The sequence below is a fragment of the Mesoplodon bidens genome (assembly GCF_964165515.1).
Source record: "Mesoplodon bidens genome assembly, chromosome: 1".
NCBI classification, from domain to species: domain Eukaryota; kingdom Metazoa; phylum Chordata; class Mammalia; order Artiodactyla; family Ziphiidae; genus Mesoplodon; species Mesoplodon bidens.
In genome coordinates, this window is record NC_138176.1 from 160,974,868 (window position 1) to 160,996,874 (window position 22,007).

Here is a 22,007-nt window from a genome sequence, read left to right on the forward strand (position 1 = left end):
TGATTTATACGTGTCATGCTTTCATGCACATTTTTCTAATTACCTTAGAGCAAATTATAAAACAAAGCCTCCAGTTGAAGCTCAATTATGATTGCCGACTCTAACAATTTGCTCTATACAGCAGGAGTTAGAAAACTTAATTCAGAGCCAAGTTCTCTCTAATTTGCCATAAACTCTTTCAACCATACTTTTTCTTTAGCTTAGTTTTTCAATGTGAAAGAATTTTAAACATCATCTAGGTTAGAATAGAATAACACTTCCAGTGGAATAGAAGGTGATGCTAGGGTATGTAAAGGCATTTAAAGTTACTTAATGAAATCCAGTCTTCCAAGAACATTTAATAAGAACCTGCTATATCCTCATCTCTGAGCTGGGCACAGGGGACCCACAGATAAATGCAGCACAGACACTCCATGAAACTAGCAATGCAATATCAGGATCAAAGAGTAGGAACTGGCTCTTGCTACACCGTATCTTCAGCCAGATCAAAACAATGGATGCAAAGACATTTTCCAAGACACTGAATTTCCAAGAAATTTCTGAAGGGTGGGAACTACATCTGTATTAAGGCATTTTTGTTAATTAAAATGGTTTTACAGAGGTGCCATCAAACCTCAATGAGGTCTCACAGAATCCTCACTGAAGAAGGAATACAACTATCTAGGTATCCAGATGTAAACAGCACTGGATTAAAAGGATGGGAAATTTAAATTGGCTGCTGTGGAAAGATAATAGCACTAAGGATGGAATGATAAGACCATTCCTAGTAGCAGGTAGTCAATAAATGCTTGCTGTTGATTCCCAGCTTTGTCTCTAGCTACTTGAGTACAAGCAAGTCTTTTAACATCGTCAGGCATCAGTTCATAATAAAAATAGGAATCTGGATGCCAGACTCAAATGTCTCAAAGATCACTCTGACCCAAGTGACTATTATAACTAGTCATAGAAATATTCTAAATAAATTAATGGTACTGGAAATACTAAACCTCAAACTCCTCAGTGTGTTGGTCCCATTATTCAATTCAGTAAGTCAGTTAGAAAAGATAACATGATGCATTTAAAATGGTTTTCATTTCACTGCAAAAACCTCAAAACATATTGATCCAATTTGAATTTTAAAAAGAGTTCAGATTTGTCACAACTATATCCCCCTTCCTACAAAAGGACTTTCAAACTCATATATATGAAAAGTGTTGCTGGTGAGAGTTGAGCTCCAAGAGAAAGAAAGAAAGAAAGGAAAGAAAGGGAAAAAAAGAAAGAAAAAAGAAAGAAAGAAAGAAAGAAAGAAAGAAAGAAAGAAAGAAAGAAAGAAAGAAAGAAAGAAAGAAAGAAAGAAAGAAAGGAGGGAAATTGAGGGCATATAAAAAGAAGATAAATGATAGGAGAAATAAATAATCCACTCTTCTATGAAACAATGTCAAAACCAAAGAAATGAAATCATCTTTATTTCATGAAAACATATCTTTGATAGAAAAATGAAGGATAAAAAAGCTCTTATGGCATTTTCAATAATAGATGTTCATACATATGAGTTAGCATCTGTGTGTGACAGAATCTCAAACTGAACCAGATCTTAACCACTTTCAAAGTTTAAAAGGGGGCTCCATTTCCAGGTGACATCCAGGAAAATTTCCCCATAAGAAGTTCTATAATTCCTGATTTCATCAAAAGCTGGACGTTACAGTGCTCATAATGCAATTGGCTTCCAATATATATTTTATTTTAAAAATGTTTTTGAAGTTCAGTACTGACAAATTACACAGTTTGTATTTAGTGTTAAGCATGCAGTCTCACTTTTTATATAAATGACAGTTCTACAAACTGAAGTTACCTTTTAAACTAGCAGAAATGGCAATGTGTTCATAATATATTTAATGAATAATAGTATTAATAACCTATTGCTCTTTCAATAATGGTAACTTGACAGCTTCCTAGGATACTGAGTATCCTAGGATACTGAGTATAATAATTCAATATCCCCCTGCACATCGTAGCCCTCAGAGAAAAGTCTAGTTTTTCGAAGGCTAAATCCTTTAATGTCCATGGTTCAGCTACTAGAACATCATGCCTTTGCAACCTTTGTCATAATTCTGTTGAAGCACTCAGTGATTTCTCAGTAGTAAAATATATAAATGGCCATGCATGGAGGGAAAAAAACTTTATAAATAGTTACAGGTAAGAGATTATTCTTCTTGGATAGAAGATTGATTTACCAAATCTAAGACATTTTTCTGTCATAACATTAAGCCAAAGAAAGAAGATTTTGAAATTTGCAACTGTAGTTATGAGATTGCAATCCCATTTTTACAACTAACCATAAACATTAAAGAACATCCACACCTGTCACATGTTCACATTGTCAATGCACGTTATCTAAAAATCAGAATGACTGAAAGAGTTCAAGTTATTATAAGGTACAATCAACATACACAAAAGAATCTATGTGTTTTCTACCTGTTAGACAGAAAAATGGGTTAAAACAGATATGACAAATGATAGAAGTAAATGCAAAGTCTTACATTTTGAAGGTAAATCTATTATATAAACAGAGGCTGGTAAAAGGCAGCCCTAGACTAGTTCCCTAAAAGTGACCCAAAGATATTTTTGTCAACTAAAAACTACACTGGACAACTGCAGCTTTATGACACCAGTGCCTTTAAAAAAAAAAAAAAAAAACTCAAGGAAATTTTTAATGGTAGATATATAAAACTTGGCATAAACCCATTATGTTTATATCTCTTACACAACTATAAAGCCAAAACAAATTACAAAATAAATCTAAACAAAATTCCAATACCAATAAAACTCAACAACATTAAAAAAAAAGAACAGGATTGCACACTATACCCTCTACTATGTAAAATGTGCATATGTATTTAAGAAAGTGGCTGGGGAGAAAAAAGAAAAAAAAACTACAGAAAACTGCTTAAAAAATGACTCCTGGATGGAGATAAAATAAGCAAATCATATTATAAATTGAATGAGTAAAATTACAGTGTACCAAGGATGAAAGAGAAGATAAATTAAGATATTTTGGAGCATTTACTACACATGGGTTACTCTACGTTTATGACATGCATTATCTCATATAAATTTCAAAATACCTTGGGAAATAGGTTTAGACTTCTGAAGAGGTTCTGACAAACCATAGTTTTCCAGAAAAAATGCGCAGGAAAGAAAGAGTTGAAAATAAATATCAAAACAAGTACTTTTGACCCTTGAGCAACATGGGAGTTATGGACGCTGACCCATCACACAACAGAAAATCCATGTATAACTTATAGTTGGCCCTCCATATACACAGTTCCCCTGTATCTGAAGATTCAACACCTGAGGAACATGTAGTACTGTAGTCTTTACTATTGAGAAAATTTCGGGTATAACCCTCGCTGTTCAAACCCTGTATTACTCAGGAGATAAGATTTAGAGATAGGCCATGATAACTATCTTGAGGTATTAGATGGAATATTAGGCAAAGGAAGAGTTTAGAGAACAGATAAAGGTTGACTGGAGAAACTATTTTCATCCATTCCAACAGTTGTTGGAATATGTACTGTTATCCCTGTCTTTATACAAGAAAACGGAGGCCTACGGAAGTTAATGTAACCAAAAGTCACAACATTAGTAAGTAAAAGAATTAAGATTAAGTCCCAGGAATCTATGACTTTATGGCATTGGTATGGGGAGCCAGGCTTCCATTCAATATAAAGAACTGATCAGTTAAAAGGGACAGGTTCAACCAAAAAGATTATGGTGTGTTCAAGGAAGCAAGTGTGACTTTGCGAATGGCGTGGGTAGAGGAGATGAGGTTAGAGAAGTGAGTCAAGATGGGCCTAAGATGCGCTGGTACTTGGTATGCTCAGCTATCTCAGGCTTCAGAAGGCTGCCATGGTGGAATCTGACAAAAAATCAGGGAACAAGGTAAGTTTTCCTTAGACAGCAAGGATTCCAAGACCCTGCAAATAATACCACAAACACTTATTCTATCCATGCAAAAGATTTGTCATTTTCCTGGGCTGTGATAGGCAGAAGGTCTGATTCCATGTGGGGCTTAGTAGAGATAGAGGTCCACATCTGGAGTAGCTGCTGCCCCCTCTCAACTGTATCTCCTCGGCAATGTCCTCAGAAGGCAACCAAGGAACCAGGAAAGGGCAGGTGTCGGGAAAGTGCTGGACGTGACTGCCAAAGCAAACAGCTGGTATACCCTCTATTTTGGAGGGTTTATGAACACACACGCAGACACAGGCATGCAGATCAGTAAACAAACAGGGCAAACACAGTGCAACACATTAGGGAATGAAGAAAGGGAGGACATAATCTAAGTGACTAATATATGTCAATAAATGCATACATAGTTTGTTATATCATCCATCTTTATATTAATGAACCCTGAGAGAGATATTAGTCTTCACACATGTGGATGGATAGATGGATGGATAGAAAGACAGAGATAGCCCATATCCCACAGCATATAGAAGATGAAGTCAAGATTTGATGCACATCTGCCTGGCTTCAGAGTATATATATTTCTCCATTACACTGCTTGAATACCATAGCATCTCTTTTTCTCAAAGCCATAGAAAAGTGGAATAACTGAAACACTGCTTTGATTCCATAGTACAACTCCAGAAAATAGATACCTTATTTTTTTCTCCGGTAGGGACAAAAATCTCCATATTCTCATACAAACATGTTTATGACTGAAGTTAGCAGCCTAAATATAATGAGGAAATGAATAGGTGGTGAACAGATAAAGACACAGCTGTTATTACTTCATTAATATTGCCTTGAATGGCATCTTTTAGTAAGTTAAATGCTACCCTCTTTCTACAAAGCTGATCAACTAAGTTATCATGCTACCATTTATTTTCTGAAGCATCCATATTTGAAGTGTTAAGCCATTTCACTCACAATAACAACTTGGCTTTAAAATATTTCAGTTGCTCTGACAGCAGGACCCATCATGCTCAGAACGGAGTTCATAGGTTGCATTTGCCATGTTAAACAACTATACCTTCCCAGAGATAATCTGGAAACAGCTTAGTATTATTTTTGACTAATTCTCATCATGTAACAAGCAGAGTTATCCATGGAGATTCACACAGCACTCTTACTCCAATTTCCCCTGCTCATCTCCCACATTAATTCTGCTTATCTTTTTGCACTCTTTATAACAATTTTAATTCAGCCTTCCTGGGGAGTGAAGTGTGAGATAGAAATGGGTCGGGAGGGGGCCATGCCTCACCATGTTTACAGCCCTAAACCTAGGGTTACCAGATAAAATATTCAAAATTGAGTTGATTTGGATTTTATGTAAGCAACAAATAAGCTTTTATATAAATATTCCCCACTAAATTCAACAACATGTCTATACTAAACAATTATTTGTTGTGTATCTGAAATTCAAATTTAAGTGGATTCCCTGCATTTTATTTGCTAAGTCTGGCAACCCTACCCATCATGCACTTTCTATAGCTGAGGTCTTGGTTGAGTATATATGTATGTCCTCAACTCAGTATGATGGAAATATTAATAAAGGGAATGCAGCCATCCTGCCTAACCAGATTGAAGATATAAAGATGTCTCTTTAGAACCAAATTCTGAAAGGGGATCTCCAGACTTCACAAATATTGCTCTTTTTAGAGAACTGACCCTGAAAACTTAGCTGACATTTCCTGGAATGCCCTGGAAAATGGCCCCCATTCTATAAGATAACATTAATATTCAATTTCCCCTTTCCAGAAGTATCAGAGTGATGGAGACAGACTAAAGGGAAACCTCAGATGGCATTTGGGTCAGAAGTCCGCATCACTGAAGTCACTCCCAGGAGGAACAGTAGATACAATAGCTCATTTGACTGAGCACTTAATAAGTGCCAGGCTTTGCACTAAATGCTTTATATGCCTTATGTATTTTGATCTTTCCAACAACCCTCTGAGATTGCTTAGGGCATCATCCCTCTTACACAGATTGGAAGCTGCAAGACTAGAGATGATAAATCTCTGGCCCTAGGTCATACATTTACTAAAAGGTGGATCCAGAATTAAATCAAGTCTGCCTGTCCCTTTATGTCAAAGTTTCTCACCTTGTAGGCAGAGATCTCCTACATCAAATCTTAAAACCAAGAGCCTGGGGTCCATCCCAGAACTACCTAATCAGATATCTCAAGCTGAAAACAGGAATTTACATCTGTAACAAGCTTCCCAGGGCCTGGGATGAAAGTTAAAGTTGAAAGCTTTTAAATTATGTTATTTTGATTACGTAGGTTATTCCATTATTCTGTTTCTCAAACTGCAACCATGACACTCACAGAAAGCCCAGACCTGTCAGCCATAACAACCAATTTATGAGCTATTCTATGAGAAGATAACTGGTCAATCAGGATCCTCTAGGACACTGGCCCACTTCTAGGGCTGCATAGAAAACCTGAATGAGCTGAAAGCCACACCTTTGAAGTACTACCCTTCCCTCAAAGAGCAGTTCAACGTCCATTATGGTCATGGCTCTGCTCACTGCACCTCAGCCCCACTGCTTCCCCAGGTGTTCTTCCTTTGCTTATTTCTCTATGCTTGACACAGATAAACGGGCATTCATCTATATAACGTTGATAGAGTTGTTCAAAGAGCAAGCATTTGGTGAATATTTGAAGTAAAATCCTGAGCTTGGCCCAATAGCTGGGATTTTGCATGCAGTGCCTTCAGGCAACCTCTACACACAGCTACTGACACAATAAGCTATTTAAGGGAAATCTGATCACTCCCTGCTTGAAACCGCTGAAGACTCTTTCACAACAAGATAAAGTTATACTTCTTTCAAAGTGCATCCTAAGGTCATGATAATCTGCTGTGACCTGACTGACCAGCCACACCACCTGCCACACTGCCTTTCATGTGTATTACTTTCTCCAATTACCTGGGTCTTGCCATTTCCTAAAATCCTCATGCTCTTTCATCTCTTATTTATCTGTGTTCTTCCTTGTTCCTTTCCCTCATCTTCCCTTCTGTCATCTCCCAATTGCAGGAATACTTTTTATCCTTCCACATAAAGACATCCCTAACTGTTCGAATGAGATGTGGGTATGCCTTCCTCTCTGTTCCTTTCTCCCAGGATTTACCATAGTATGGTCCCTAAGACCCTAGCTCTAAGAAACATGCTTCTCTGGAAAAATAATTCAGACCTCCTATAATCTTCTTGCTGAGAGTTATGAATAGATAGAAGTATACCAAAGGATTTGTGAAATCGTGCGACAGAGGTACAGAACCTAGTGTTTCCCACATGTATGTGAACTCAAACCCTATTTACATGTGTGAGTATGAACCAAGTATTAACATCTTGCAGATGTTTGAGAAACCCCCTCTTGCATTTTGTAAAAAAATAATAATAATAAATAAAAGAAACACCAAAACTTCAATTAAAGTCTTTTTTGCACTGAACTGCAATGATTGGTTTGCAAGACTGTTCCACACACTGAATTGTGAATTTCTTGAGAGTCTGTTGTACTTGTCTTTGTGTTGCTCTGGGCTGGCACATGACCTGATTTTCCAAAGGGGCTCCACACATTCCAATTGGCTGAACCACTGAGAGCTCACAAAGTAGCCTCTGTTTATTGAGAAGCAGCAGTATCATATTCACTTTTCTGCATCTTCAGATGTTCTATCCATCATCCTTTTTTTTTTCCCTCTCTTCTATTCCACAGATTCATCCTGGCTCCTGAAGCAATGGTCAGGGAGAATGGGATATAAAAGCCCATTTGTTTTTTTAACCTCTTTGGGATTTACTTTCCAATGACAATCTTAACTTCTTTGTTCTTTTTTTTTCACTTTTTCTTTTTTCTAGAACATTTCAGAAGATCTTTGGAACCTACTATCAACTAATGCACATTTTAGATAATTGGTATATAAATGTAATTAAGTTGATACTGGTTAAGATCTCAAATTCTTTTGAGTCCAATTTGACAATCCAAAGTCCAATCCTTTCTGTTAGATCTTAATTCAGTCTGTTAGAGTACAATCATGCTTCATAAAAAGTTCAATAAGTTTACATGTGTCTAATCTATGTCTTTTTTTATTCCATTAATAAAAATGTTTCCATAGAGGCCACCAAAAGTTCCACGCATGGCTGATCTTGATCCTCCATATAGCATTTTATTGCCCCAAATCTACTTACCATTAAATTGGTATAATCCATGCTTCACCATATTACAAAAGAAGTTGATGAGAGCCTACCCAAGGCTTTGCTAGAGTCTATATATTCACTATCTACACAGAAACTCCCAATCTAGTCATTTAGCAGCTTTATGAAAATTTTCCTAATATCAATGTAGCAAAAATGTAGTGGTCCTATGTCACCTTTCAGTGAACAGTTCTGCTTTTTCCAATAGTTCACAACAAATACGTTTCTCAGTGTCTACCTACAAAACTTCATTAACCAATTCTGGAATCCATTCTATAAATGTATTTACAAAAATGTCCATTTTCTCTTTTGTAGAAACCATAATTAATATATCTGCATATTTTTCCAGTGTATCTCTTGGTTGTAGCCATTCCTCAAAGAGGATCACTGACTTTGACTTCTAAGCACTGGAGGTACCAATATGTGCAAATGACAATTGGCTAATGATATATAAAGCCAAAATATTATCTTTACAATGTTAGATTAATCATATAGATAAAGCCAAAAATATTATCCTTACACACATGGCTAGGAAGTCTTGGGAAAAAACAAATCAAATCAAGATATCTCTTATTAGAAAGAAAGGAAGGAAGGAAAGAAAGTAAGGGAGGGAGAGAAGGAGGAGAAAGGAAGGAAGGAAGGAAGAGAGAGAAAGAAAGAAAGAAAGAAAGAAAGAAAAAAGAAAGAAAGAAAGAAACAGAAAGAAAGAAAAGAAAGGAAAAGGAAGGAAAGAAGGGAGAGAGGAATGAAAAACCTTGGAGGTGCTTGTGATTAAGAGAACCTTATTATTAGCTCTTGTACTAACACACTAAAAAAAAATTCATAGTATAAGGAGAGGGAGTGGTCATATTGCTAAAGAGAAAAATAAGTGAGCAAACAAGATTGTGTAAGTGTTTCTTAAGCAGCATTTTGGGAAACCATTGAGGAGATGGTTCAACTCACTATGCCATCTGGTACATGTCTCTCATCAGAGGAGATGGATGTGTAAGGCTTTTATACCACAATGGCATTTAACAGCAGAGGCACCCAACTAATGTCACTCAACCCTCTGTAATCACCACAAAATCTTCAAATATTGATACACTATAACTTCTGTAGATTATTCTACATGAGAAACTGAAATTACCAACTAATGGGAGCCTTTTGTTACATATGACAGTTAAAATTCTGAATGTAAAGCTATAAACTGGCATCTGGTTCATTTTCATTTTTTGTAGCTTGGATAAAGTGAGTTACTACCTAAGATTCTCATGACCTCATGGTACTTGGAAAACATTACTTCTAAACTTTAGGACTAGATACAAAATTGCATTGTCATTTGACAGATTGCCAGAGTACAACCTCTCGAGTAATCCTGAAGGCTTCATGTGTTAGGTGCTCAGCAGCTGGTCACCAGCAGAATTCAAGAACTCTGGAGGAAGATAGACTCTGGTTCAAATCCTGTATCTTCCACTTGCTCTTTGGATGAGATATTCCATCTAAATAGACCTCAGTTTTGCCATATATAAGATAGGGATATAAATAGTTTCTACTTCATGCTTTTTTTTTTTTGAGAGTGCAATGAAATAATGTAAATTTGGTGGCACATGTCAAGGATTAAATAATGTTAACTTACATTACTCTGAGACATCTGCTTTCTCATGTGGTTTAATGTAAGAAAAAACTAAACAAGTACCCTTTTGAATGAATCCCCTATACAAACACATTTATCCATAAATTAGCATTTTATTTTATAAGAAAGCAATATATTCAAGTGAATAAAAACATTTCTGTTCCAAATAAGTCTAATTCAGAGATTTCAGCCTAAAGAAGGGGGATCCTCATTTTTATATTTCCACAAATTAGGGCATACACATGAATTCATTTGCCTGACATATGAGCTTGTTAGATTTAAAGGAACACACATCAATTCATTCATAATAAGCAGTGTAGCTTTAAGGAAAGTATCCCCACCTCATATTATCTAAACAGAATTAGAAACTGGTTATTTCTCAGGAGATAATCTTCAGTACTTACTAAAATATCCTAAAAGTATTCTTTTTTACATGAGGGGATGAAGAGATACTAAATATATGGTGAAGTTTGAAGTAATAACTTTCTCAATTCTGAATCTACACATATATTTTAGACGATAGACATTTCTAACCCTCTCCTTATAGGCAACTCAGTATTTCTTTTGTCTTCTTTTTTTAACTTCAAAACATAGGATTATTTTAGAATATCTTTTTAAGATTATAGTTAAAAATCTGACTTTTCCCAAGTTTTATAAATCTTTTGATTAAAAAAATATATACCAGAGTTTACTTAGACTGCATAAATATATTACGCTATCCTAAACACAATATCAAATCACAAACGACATTTAACTGGCAGAGTTCATTTTATTTTTTCATATGAGAATGAAAGAAATTTGCATAAAAGATCTCCCACACAATCTTCAATTCTCCCTGTGGTTTGCTAATACATTTGCAAATGGCACTGCACCTGCTTTTATACAAACATCTTTGATGCCTAGAGCATCAAATGCATCAGGGCATTGTCAGAGACACAGCTGTGTAACAAATAGCTCAAATGGATATAATGAGATATGCTCCATGATTGAGCACCTGACACAGTAGTGAGATATTTCTCAGATGAGAAATCCCTCTTCATGATCAATGCACCTTCCAAACTTGGCCAGTCTGACATACCCTTTGGCCATCTGTCTTGTCTGGATGATTGGTTGGATTTCTCAGACAAGTCAATGAGTACTTGTGCTTAGAAAGAAGTTTGTCTGTACCATCTCCTGATCTATCCACGCTGTGAGGGAAAGTTTGAATATCTGACCTTAAAAATATCAATTTTCCCTCATGCATTTATGAATGAGTAGGTTAAGTCATGACTTCAAGAAATATTTTTTGATTATTGGTTTACTATAAACCCTTTTATTTCCAATTTTTTTACAAACACAATTTTGTGTTTTTATGCACCTTCAAATTCCTGTCCTAACTATGCCAGTTAACTGTATTTTTTTAAACTGATACTGTATTCTAGAGCAGTATTTGTTGTTGAAATTTGCATTGTTCCAATCCCAGTGGCATCATTAAAAAAAAATTCATGAATATAATTAAGGAAAAATCTTTTTGAACGCTGACAGTTTTATGGACATTAGGCTTGGAATGGTTTATTCAATAGGATAATTATTTTACTGAAGTTGATGTCCTCTCTTCAGTCCTAAAGTAGTGACACGAGGGAGCTCAGAGACACTGACTGAAATAGCAAGGCTCCCACTAATGTGGAAGCAATGTGGGGCTAGTCTAAATTTGGCCTGGAGCAACACTTGGTACAGCTTATCCACTTTGGCTGGTACCCAGCTTAAATTTCTCCCCTCCTGGGGAGATGTTTCTGAATTTCCCAAGCCCATTTAGTGGCTTTTGTTTTTAATTTTTTTTCATTGTATTTTACCTATGCCATTTTATTTATTTATTTATTTATTTTTGCGGTATGTGGGCCTCTCACTGTTGTGGCCTCTCCTATTGCGGAGCACAGACTCCGGATGCGCAGGCTCAACGGCCATGGCTCACGGGCTCAGCCTCTCTGCGGCATGTGGGATCTTCCCGGACCGGGGCACGAACCCGTGTCCCCTGCATCGGCAGGCGGACTCTCAACCACTGCGCCACCAGGGAAGCCCACCTATGCCATTTTAATAGCACTTGTTATGTCACCTCAACTATGTGTAGATTTCTCTACCTTTAATTTCAGAACCTTTATTCATCAAGGGATGTGGATTATATAGCTGCATGTTCAATATCTTATACATATGGCATATAGTAAGTGTGACAAGTACATGTTGATTAAATAATAGTAGGATTCTTGAAGTATATGATTTGGAGTTCTCTGCTATAGATAAGAATTTGTTGAACTTTCTAATGTGTTTATGTTTTGAGTCTGATCAGTAGGAGTGCACACATGACATGGCCACTGGGAATAAAAAGACTTGGGGAAAAGACACGCATGCTTCAGATCATCACCTTGTGATCAAGTCAAGGAAAGATGAAATTAACATTGCCCAAAGCAAGAATGATGAAAGTTGAGAAGAAAGGTATTCTGAAATTCATTAAAACAGAACTGGCATTGAATACTTGTAGGTACACCAATAAACTGACATAATTAAATTTATAGAGAGTATGCCTACATTTCTGCTTCCCAGCTTCATTTATACCTAGAGATACCATATCATTGTGATGATATCATCTCCCATGGAACAAATTTTACCCATATGGATTCTAAAATTACAAGTTAAATCTGAAAATATTTATTCCTAAAGCAAGAAACAGAATATTATACATTCAGTTAGAGCAACCTGTGGGGGTGAACAGGGTCTAGAATTAGTGAGTCCAGTGAAAACAGTTTATTCATTAAGTCTATAAACCTATTTATTATTCCAAATACTCCTTCATCATTTCCCATTCTCTATATGCATACTAAGTACTCCCTTTGACTCTGACTTTGCCCAACCCCTTCTTTCTAAGGCAAACTCTACTGCAATATGGATTCACATATTGAGAATCCATTCCCTGTAAAGCTTTATAGCTATAATTTGACTTCACCTTTTATAAGACTCATTATAACATCAGTTAGGCTTGAGATTCATATAGATGAATTACACAATAACCACTTATTTTTACCCTACTGGTAACTAAATTATTTTAAATATTTTAAAACAGACCTCTTAATACATATCTTGATTCCATAGCAAATCGTTATACTATAAGGTATAAGTGTCATTGAAAACTCTCAGGGAAAGCCCAATAGGATGATGACTCATCCATTTCTTTCAACAGTGATGATTATTATTAATGTAGCGAGTTTAGTTTACTATAACCGTGGCCATACCATTTGTGGGGTTTGATGCTATCCCAGTCCCACACACCACCAGGCAGTGTTTCTTATATCTATAGTCATTCTACTACATAACTTCTGGAGCCCCTATTCTCTGAGCCAGCAATCACCACAGTCTAGTGGAGCAAATTTCTCTACTGATTAGGCTAAGTACCTGCTATCCTCAAATGACTGTTGATGCTCAACTTCCATGCTGCTAATCCCCACCATCATCAGTAAATGAGGAAAGTACAAACCACATGTCCTTCTCAACAATTTATACTCTACCACATGACCATGCCCATGGTTTTCTGCAATTTTTGGTTCATATGGCTACAACCTCCTCTTCATGCCAACGGCTTGTTTGAGGACTCCCATGGTGACTACTCATTAATTCCATTCAGATTAGCCAATCCCCATTCATCTCATTACACATCTACCTTACATTCCATAATGCTTCATTTCAATATTACCTTGAATTTCATTGCCCTTATGAGTTTTCATCACATCTATCTACCAAAACCCCAAATCTGCTGGAATTGAGCTGTCTGCTTTTTCTATGATCCAATACCTAGATAACAGAGCACTAATGAGTAATATCACACAACAGGAAGATCAATTTTAATATAAGTGTGTCATCACTAATCTCTAATTAACCCTCAAAACTTCCAGAAATATAACTATGAACTTAACATCTTCTCTCAGATATATCAAAGGCACCCAGAACTCAAAATTTCCAAACCTAATCTAGTAAAACATCTCCCATAAATCTGTTCTTCTTCTAGTCTTTTTCAGAAAATGGGCCCATGTTTTATCTAAATATGCAAACTATTAAACCCTGCAGTCATCCTTGAAAATCTTCCTTTTCTAACCTTCAACATCAATTCCTCTCAAATACTGGTTGCTATCACGTCCCCAATATCTGTCAGTTTTTCCTCTCACATCTTCCATTATCATATGAGTCCAAGCTAATATCATCTTGCCTCAAATAGGTCTTAAGAAACTTTAAATTTTATATTTATCAGTTTTATTACCTAATTATCATCTGAAAGATTCCTAGACTGTAAGCTCCATCAAACCAGCTTTTATGGTTCATTTTTGCTCACTATTTTATCTGTAGCATGTTGCATTTTTTTCTTTGCTTAGAATGAGCAACTGATAAATATTTGCTGAATTAATGGATAAATGAAAACAAGCAAATTTGTAAGTATTATCACAGAGAACATATGCAGGTATAAAGCAAGTATTCACATCTATATCATATAAGAGAAAAACCTGAAGTTCAACAAAAGCTGAGCAAGGAGAACCTATGAATTTGGATTCAAATTTGGGTACTCAGTTTCACTAACTTTAACTCCTGAGTATCTTTCTATTTTAGTACCATGCCTATCAATCTTATGGAATACTTTTTCTTTTCATTTACTTATAATATAGACTCAGAAAAGTATGTCCAATTCTTAATGTAATTATCTATGAGTATAGAAAATAATTACTGTGGAAGGTATTCTAATCCTTTTAAAAACACACAATTCACTACAAGTACTTTCAAAATAAATATTTTCACTTTGTAAATGAAAACATTTATAGAGCCCATACTCCAAAATTAAGATTGACCAAAATATATCCAAAGTAGTCATCATGCAAAAGGAAAAAAAATAGAGCAGAAAAAAACAAAAACTGATATTTCTAAACCATCACCATTATTTTCTACCATTTATTGAATGTTTGCCATCTTGCAGACATTGTGCTAAGCAATTTATATGTGCAATAAAATAGGAACTATCATCATCCCTCTTTACAGATAAGAAAATTGAGAATTAGAGCAAACAATCAAATCCAGGAGCCAAATTCAACTTCTGTAAGGTTCCAAAGATGCACTTAACATTAAATTGCCTTCCCAATAAGTAATTAAGTCTTTCATTTTGAGCCATTACTTAGTGAAAAACCAACAAAAACATTTTTTACTACTAATAGTACCTGACAGTGAGACATTTCAATTATAATCAGATGGGGAAGGAGAACACTATATACATTATCAAACTTAGTTTTTTCTGGATATTTAAGGAGAAAATTGTTTAGTCTTACCCATGAATTCAATCCCCAAGTGGTCTGCTACACCGAAGTCAGCATATAAGAAAGGAAAACAGAAAAAGAAAAAAAGGTTAGAAAAAATTCCACACAGAAATCAGTGCTTATAAGATTGGCCTTTCAAGGTGAGGACTGTGTCTCAATTGTAACAGAATGTTTACTTGTGAAAGATAATTTAGTTTGCCCACAATTAGGGGTGCTTTGAACACTGATTGGTATTTCCCAGTAGCCTGGAATTTAGATGGGATAATATTGCCAAATATGCTAAGTATAAATTTAGCCAATAAAAAAGGAAAGAAAGAAAAAAAGAAAAAAAAAAGAAGGGAGGAGGGAGGGAGAAAGAAAAAAAAACTTCATATGAAGCATATCTGGAACTAAAGTTATTTTCAGAACTCATGATATTTTATGTAGAATAACTACTTGTTTAACATTAAACTTATTTGAACCTTTATGTTAATAATATGTAGTTAAAGGACTTCTGCATGACAGGCCTTCACCAGGCACTCTTCACTTTCACAAAAAAGAAATGATGTTGGATCTTTTCCCCTTTATTTGTTAGATGAAGAAACTGTGCTTCATTGAGACTAAAAATCTTCCATGAGGAAGACTCAGGGCATAAATCCAGTCTATCTGACCCTTTGGTCCTATGACCGTTAAACTTGATAGCACTTCCTATCAAAAACAAATGGTAGATGTGTCCATGTCTGTTCTATGTTCCTATGGACAGCACACCATTTTGACCACCTAAAGTCTGTGATCAACAGAGGGATAAACTGGGTCCTGCTATATCCAGCCATTCAACTTTGGAGATTTGCTTATTTAAATGGTGCTTTCTTTTAATCATTCAGTTATTCACTTATTCACTTTTAAAATTCATTGCATTATTTAATGATGATTTCTGTTGCAGTAATGTTTCTTAAATGAGAATAAATGAAAAAAAAACAGTATCCCTAAGATCATGTTTATTTCCAAGACTAATTTCTGGGCTCCCTTTTATGACTTCTCTATTTAGGAAAGATTTTCTTTTTAAAAAATATGCATTTAGTTATCTTGAATATTTCAATGCCTTTCTTATTTGTAAATAACTCATCTTTAAATTCTATTGTGGTAAAAAATATATAACATAAACCTTGGCATTTTGACAAATTTTAAGTGTACAATTCAGTGGTATTAATTACATTCAAAATGTTGTGTAACCATGACCAATATATTTTCAAAACTTTTCTATCACTCTGAAGAGAAACTCTACCCACTAAGAAATAATTTCCCATTTTCCCCTCCCTGCTCTGTTCCTGGCAACCTCTAAACTACTTTACGTATCTATGAATCTGCCTGTAAATAGTTCATTTTTTAAGTGATTAGGAATTATTTTAATTGAGAAATATCTCATATAAAGAACTATGGTAATGATGTTTTTTAAAAGTAGATGCATTTCTTTCTTTCCATGGCATTTTTTACCTACTTAATATATACTATGATAGCTATCTAGCACAATTTCATAAAAAGACAAGATTTTTGTTCGCAAGTAATTCAGAAATCAGTGGGAGCCCACAGAGAGAAAGCTTTGAAAATTCTTTGTGATAGTGCTATAATGGAAAATGAGAAAATGTGCATTGGATAGAATGGCCAAGAATCCATAAAAGCTTGCTCCTGGGAGGAGAAGAATGTGCTTTTTGAATGGAGATTGTAGAAAAGTTGGCTAGACCATGTCTGGGTTCTTGTGTGAAAAAAATCTTCATGATTGTGTGCACTTAGGACACTAGAGAGAGACTAGAGTTGTGGTATTTTAAAGCAGGGATTTGGGTGAGATTACCTATCATGAGACTAAAAGAAAAAAAAATGATTGGGAATAAAAAAACCTTCTGCCTACAGCCAGAACAGCCATTAGCCCTAGCCTGGTTGAACAAGAACTTTCTAGTAGAATATATAAGATAGATAACCAGCAAGGACCTACTGTATACCACAGGGAACTCAACTCAATATTCTGTGATAACTTATATGAGAAAAGAATCTGAAAAAGAATGAATATATGTATATGTATAACCAAATCACTTTGCTGTACACCTGAAACACAACATTGTAAATCAACTATATTCCGATAAAATTTAAAAATAAAATAAAATAAAATTGATGTGGTACAATGGAATATTATTCAGCCTTAAAAAAGAATAATGCCATCTGCAGCAACATGGATGGACCTAGAAATTATCATACTAAGTGAAATAAGTCAGAAAGAGAAAGACAAATACCATATGATATCACTTATATGTGGAATCTGAAATATGACACAAATGAACTTATTTACGAAACAAAAAGAGACTCACACATAAAAAACAAATTTATGGTTACCAAAGGGGAAAAGGACCAAAGGGATACAGTAGGAGTCTGGGATTAGCAGGTACAAACTACTACACATAAAACAGATAAACAACAAGCTCCTACTATATAGCGCAGGGAACTATATTCAATGTCCTCTAATAAACCATAATGGAAAAGAATATGAAAAAGAATATGTATGTGTGTATATATATATATATATATATATATATATATATATATATATATATAACTGAGTCACTGCTGTATACCAGAAACTAATACAACACTGTTAAATCAACTATACTTCAATGTAAAAAAAACAACTTTTTAGTAGAACTGAGATGGCTCAGAAATGGCTGGCTGTAGTCTGTTTTGCTGGCAAGTATAACCAATGGTCACTCTTCATTCTTCCCACATCCTTGGTGGGTCCATCTCTATATGAGACAGCGGATATGGGCAATCAGGCTTTGTAAGTCTGGAAATTGCATGAAGAAATGAGTGGCAAGTTTGATAAATTTGAGGGTGATCTAAACACTTTAAACCAGAATGAATTCATAACCAGTAAAAAGAACAGAAATCAGAATTTTAAAATTATTCAAACACTAAACGGTATAAGTAGATGTCTTAAGAGAAAGGAAATCTGTGTACTCTTAACATAGCAGAAAAGTTACATCTAATTATTAGAGTAGTAGTTCTCAGAAATACTGTCAAGCAACATGGCCTTATATTCTTAGATTTTATAGAGAAATTATTTACTTTTTATAATAACATTCATGAAGACTGACACTACTGAAACATACAAATAAAAAGTTAGATCTTATTTAAAATTTCCCTCTTTCTCTCTCTCTCTCTCACCACACACACACACACACACACACATTTCCATTCTTTTATTAAAATGCTAAACACTGATCATTATTGCAGGTTTAAAGATACTGACAGGATTTGTTAACAGACAAAAGGATTGATGAAAATCCATGAAATTGCATGACAGAAAAGCAATTAATTTTGTCAACTGAGTCACACAGAACAGAAACCACAATACTTCTCATAACCCTTCACTGGCTAATTCTTAAAGCAAACAGCGTTCCTGGGGATATTCAGGTCTGCACGAAAGAGGAAGTGATAAGAGGAATGTGATAAGAATGAATCAATTAATTACTCATTTATTCATTCACTCAACAAACCATGTGCCAAGAACTGTGCAGATACTGGGATGAAGGAGGAGGCAAATAACTTCAAGAAAAACAGTTTGATCTTCCCTATGGCATGTATTAGAATGTATAATTTCCATTTCTTTTATAGTCTGATGAACTTTTCTATGTAAAACTTGCAGTTCTTTGGGAATATTGCACCCTTTGATTATATAGTAGTGGCCAAGATATACTGAGCACTTACTACATGCCAGGAACTGCTTCAAGTATTAACTCACAGAAACTTATAAGATTGTCATGATCCTCATTTTACAGATGAGGAATAGAGGCACACAGAGGTCAACATATTTTCCCAAAACTACACTGTTGATAAGTAGTAGAAACACAACTGAGCCTAAGCTTCTCGACTTTCAGGCACCAGTCATTCTCAGGGTTTACTTATGCCCTCCCTATGAAGAAAAAGCTTTTTTTAATTTTTACAAAATCATCAGGTAATAAGACGTTCAGGGAGGAGATAGTTAATCCACTTAAGAGAACAAATTGTTTTCAAGTATCCTCAGGCACTGTAGAAGCACTATTTATTTATTTGCTCACTGCTAGTTTATTGATGAAGTGCCCAATATAAGCTAGGTAGAGGGGGATTCCCTCTCTCCAAGGAACCAAACTGGCAAATCATTAACATCTTTTCATTGGTTCCTAGGGAGATCTCTTCATAACGAGCCTTGCCTAATTGAAGTTACTTGTTTGTACATATAGCAAGGGATATATGGAGTTGTGTCTGAATATGTGCCAGATGTTGAACCAAATAATCTTCAAATTGGCAATACACTTAACAAATGCCAGCAGCTCTGCTTGAAACGTGCTTAAGATTTGAGGGCTATGGAAGTGACCAGGGAGACAAACTTAACATGCTATAAAGTCAAAAATTCTGGGAAATTCAAGGCCCATATGTTTCCAACATGTCCATAATTTTTTTTTTTTGGCCATGCGGCATGTGGGATCTTAGTTCCCCAACCAGGGATCGAACCCATGCCCCCTGCATTGGAAAAGTGGCATCTTAACCACTGGACTGCCAGGGAAGTCCCTCAAAGCTTCTTATTTATATGTTGACAGACAGACAATCAGGGGCTTCAAATAGTTCCCTCAATCTGGGCAGAATGAGGAAAAGCAACCAAAAGCAATCCTTGACTTGATTCCAATCTCAGGGAGAGATGAGACAAGTTGTCCAGCCTGTGATGAGGAACCCCTGTAATGCAGCACCGGGACGATGCAACATGAATGTGAGTTTCAGTGTCACTCTTATATTAAAAGTAACTGAACAGGTAGTTCTATCATAGAGTAGTTCCAAATGGGATGCTTTAAGCTCTTATTCCAGGGGATGTGGAAAAACATGTTATATGAAAATATTGTTCTGTGTTTTAAAAAGTTAGAATAGTCGCTTAAAGTTCAACAGGCCTCTCCATTGCAAGAATTCCTAAAGGTCTTCATATGTGTGCCAAGACTCCCCCGGTGGAGTATTTCCCAGCTTGAGGTAAGCAACCACCTTGTTATGAAGCCCTCTGTGGTAGTGATCTATCATAGTACCCGTGCTGGGAAATATGTCCCATATAAGTGTGGAGGAAACTAGCTGCTCAACTATAAAATATGTCATTTTATAAATGGTTTCTCTTAATCACTGAACTGAAACCTGTCACTCTGTAGATTCTACCCTCAGATCCATGTCAAATGACTTTTCAGTGGTGACACTTTAGGATGAGGTAGTCCATCACAACTAAGAAGACTAAATTGGATTTATGAAGATGGTAAGCTGGGTCTTGAACATTTGCTGACTCCTGACACCTGTGCTTATAATTCTCTAGTAGTTTCTAGAATCGTTGTAAAGAGATGTAACTGTGTCATGCTTCACCAGTGGGTCATTGTATTTTGCTTGCTCCTGGAGAAGATCATGGACAAGGTGATGAGATGTCACACGTCAAGCCACTGTCATGTATGTCCCAGTTTATTATAACAAGACAGGTAAACTAGGAAAGGCTGGGATAGACTCTAAGGTTTCGGATTAGGAGGGTAAGGGCTGAGGGTGGACCTGGCTGTGATTGCTGAGGGAAGCTACAGTCTAGAAGCAATCCATGGGATCCACAGAATATATACCTTTCAAAAAGATTAACGTGTCATAGGATGGGGGAATAGGGCTCACCACAGGCTCCCAGAGCATATAACTGTTCACCAGAGGGAAGTTACACTTGGCAGTCACTAAGACAACGTGACAACTGGGAGCTGAGAATAGCCAGACGTGAATCTCTCAGGCCTTGGGTCGGTCCCGCAACAGGGAGGGAAGGAGAGCTGGCAAGAGCATGAGCTCACTCCTGCAGGGTGAGGAAGGAAAGGCCCTTTCCAGGCACTGCATTCCATTCTATCATGTTGTCCTTAAAGGAGAGGGCTATTATCAGATTATCCTTTTTCCAGCTACTTAGTGCAAGAGTTTGGATATGAATGCAGGTTAGATTCTAACCTCCATCCTCCCTCCATTAAATCATGCTACCTTGTTAAACAGGTAATTTTATTTTTATCAGCACACCTATATATTTTATCTTAAAATTTCTACATTAATTTTTTTTAAAATTTATTTTTGGCTGTGTTGTGTCTTCATTGTTGCGCATGAATTTTCTCTAGTTGCAGCGAGCGGGGGCTACTCTTCCTTGTGGTGCATGGGCTTCTCATTGTGGTGACTTCTCTTGTGGACCATGGGCTCTAGGCACGTGGGCTTCAGTAGTTGTGGCACACAGGCTCAGTAGTTGTGGCTCGCGGGCCCTAGAGCACAGGCTCAGTAGTTGTGGCGCACGGGCTTAGTTGCTCCACGGCATGTGGGATCTTCCCAGACCAGGGCTCGAACCTGTGTCCCCTGCGTTGGCAGGCAGATTCTTAACCACTGTGCCACCAGGGAAGTCCAAAATTTTTATATGTTTATGAATAAAATTTGGACAGTAAAACATCATATTAATGAAAAGAAAATGATATGTTTCTTATTATATTTTTAAATTAATTCCTGTTAAATTTTTATTCTAGTTCTTTCTGGTCTTCTCTCTGTACATGTAAAATAAGTTTAAAGTCAATTTTACACAAAATCACCTTGCCTCATGGGCCTAAGTCAGAGGACTCTCTGTGGCTACTTCAGCTCTATAATCCCAATCCCACTCTTCTATAATATCAGAACTGACAGCTTTTTCTACTGTTGAGAGTAAGTCCTGACATTAATACTGTGACCAGCCTCACACCAGACAGGCAGGCCATCAATCATGGAGAAGTAAAACCATTTTTCCAGAAGAGCACATAGCCCCATTCTCCCTTCCACGGGCCTTGTAATGAAACATGACCTCTTAGTTTTTCTTCTCAAAAGCTCTGTTACGGATTCCTCTT

At 36.1% G+C, this 22,007-nt stretch overlaps 1 protein-coding gene across 7 annotated transcripts in view; it reads right to left on the bottom strand.

The window, feature by feature from the left end:
* The window catches only part of NRG3 (neuregulin 3), a gene marked incomplete at both ends in the record, with an annotated part of 1,088,387 nt that overhangs the window by 118,036 nt on the left and 948,344 nt on the right, over positions 1–22,007 (bottom strand). For 4 of the 7 annotated variants that reach the window (XM_081246707.1, XM_081246710.1, XM_081246706.1 and 1 more), the window contains one exon: positions 15,118–15,144. In XM_081246707.1, the coding sequence (XP_081102833.1) occupies positions 15,118–15,144 (27 nt within the window). The remainder of the gene's footprint in view (positions 1–15,117; positions 15,145–22,007) is intronic. The other 3 variants (XM_081246708.1, XM_081246712.1, XM_081246711.1) reach the window with 1 other exon arrangement.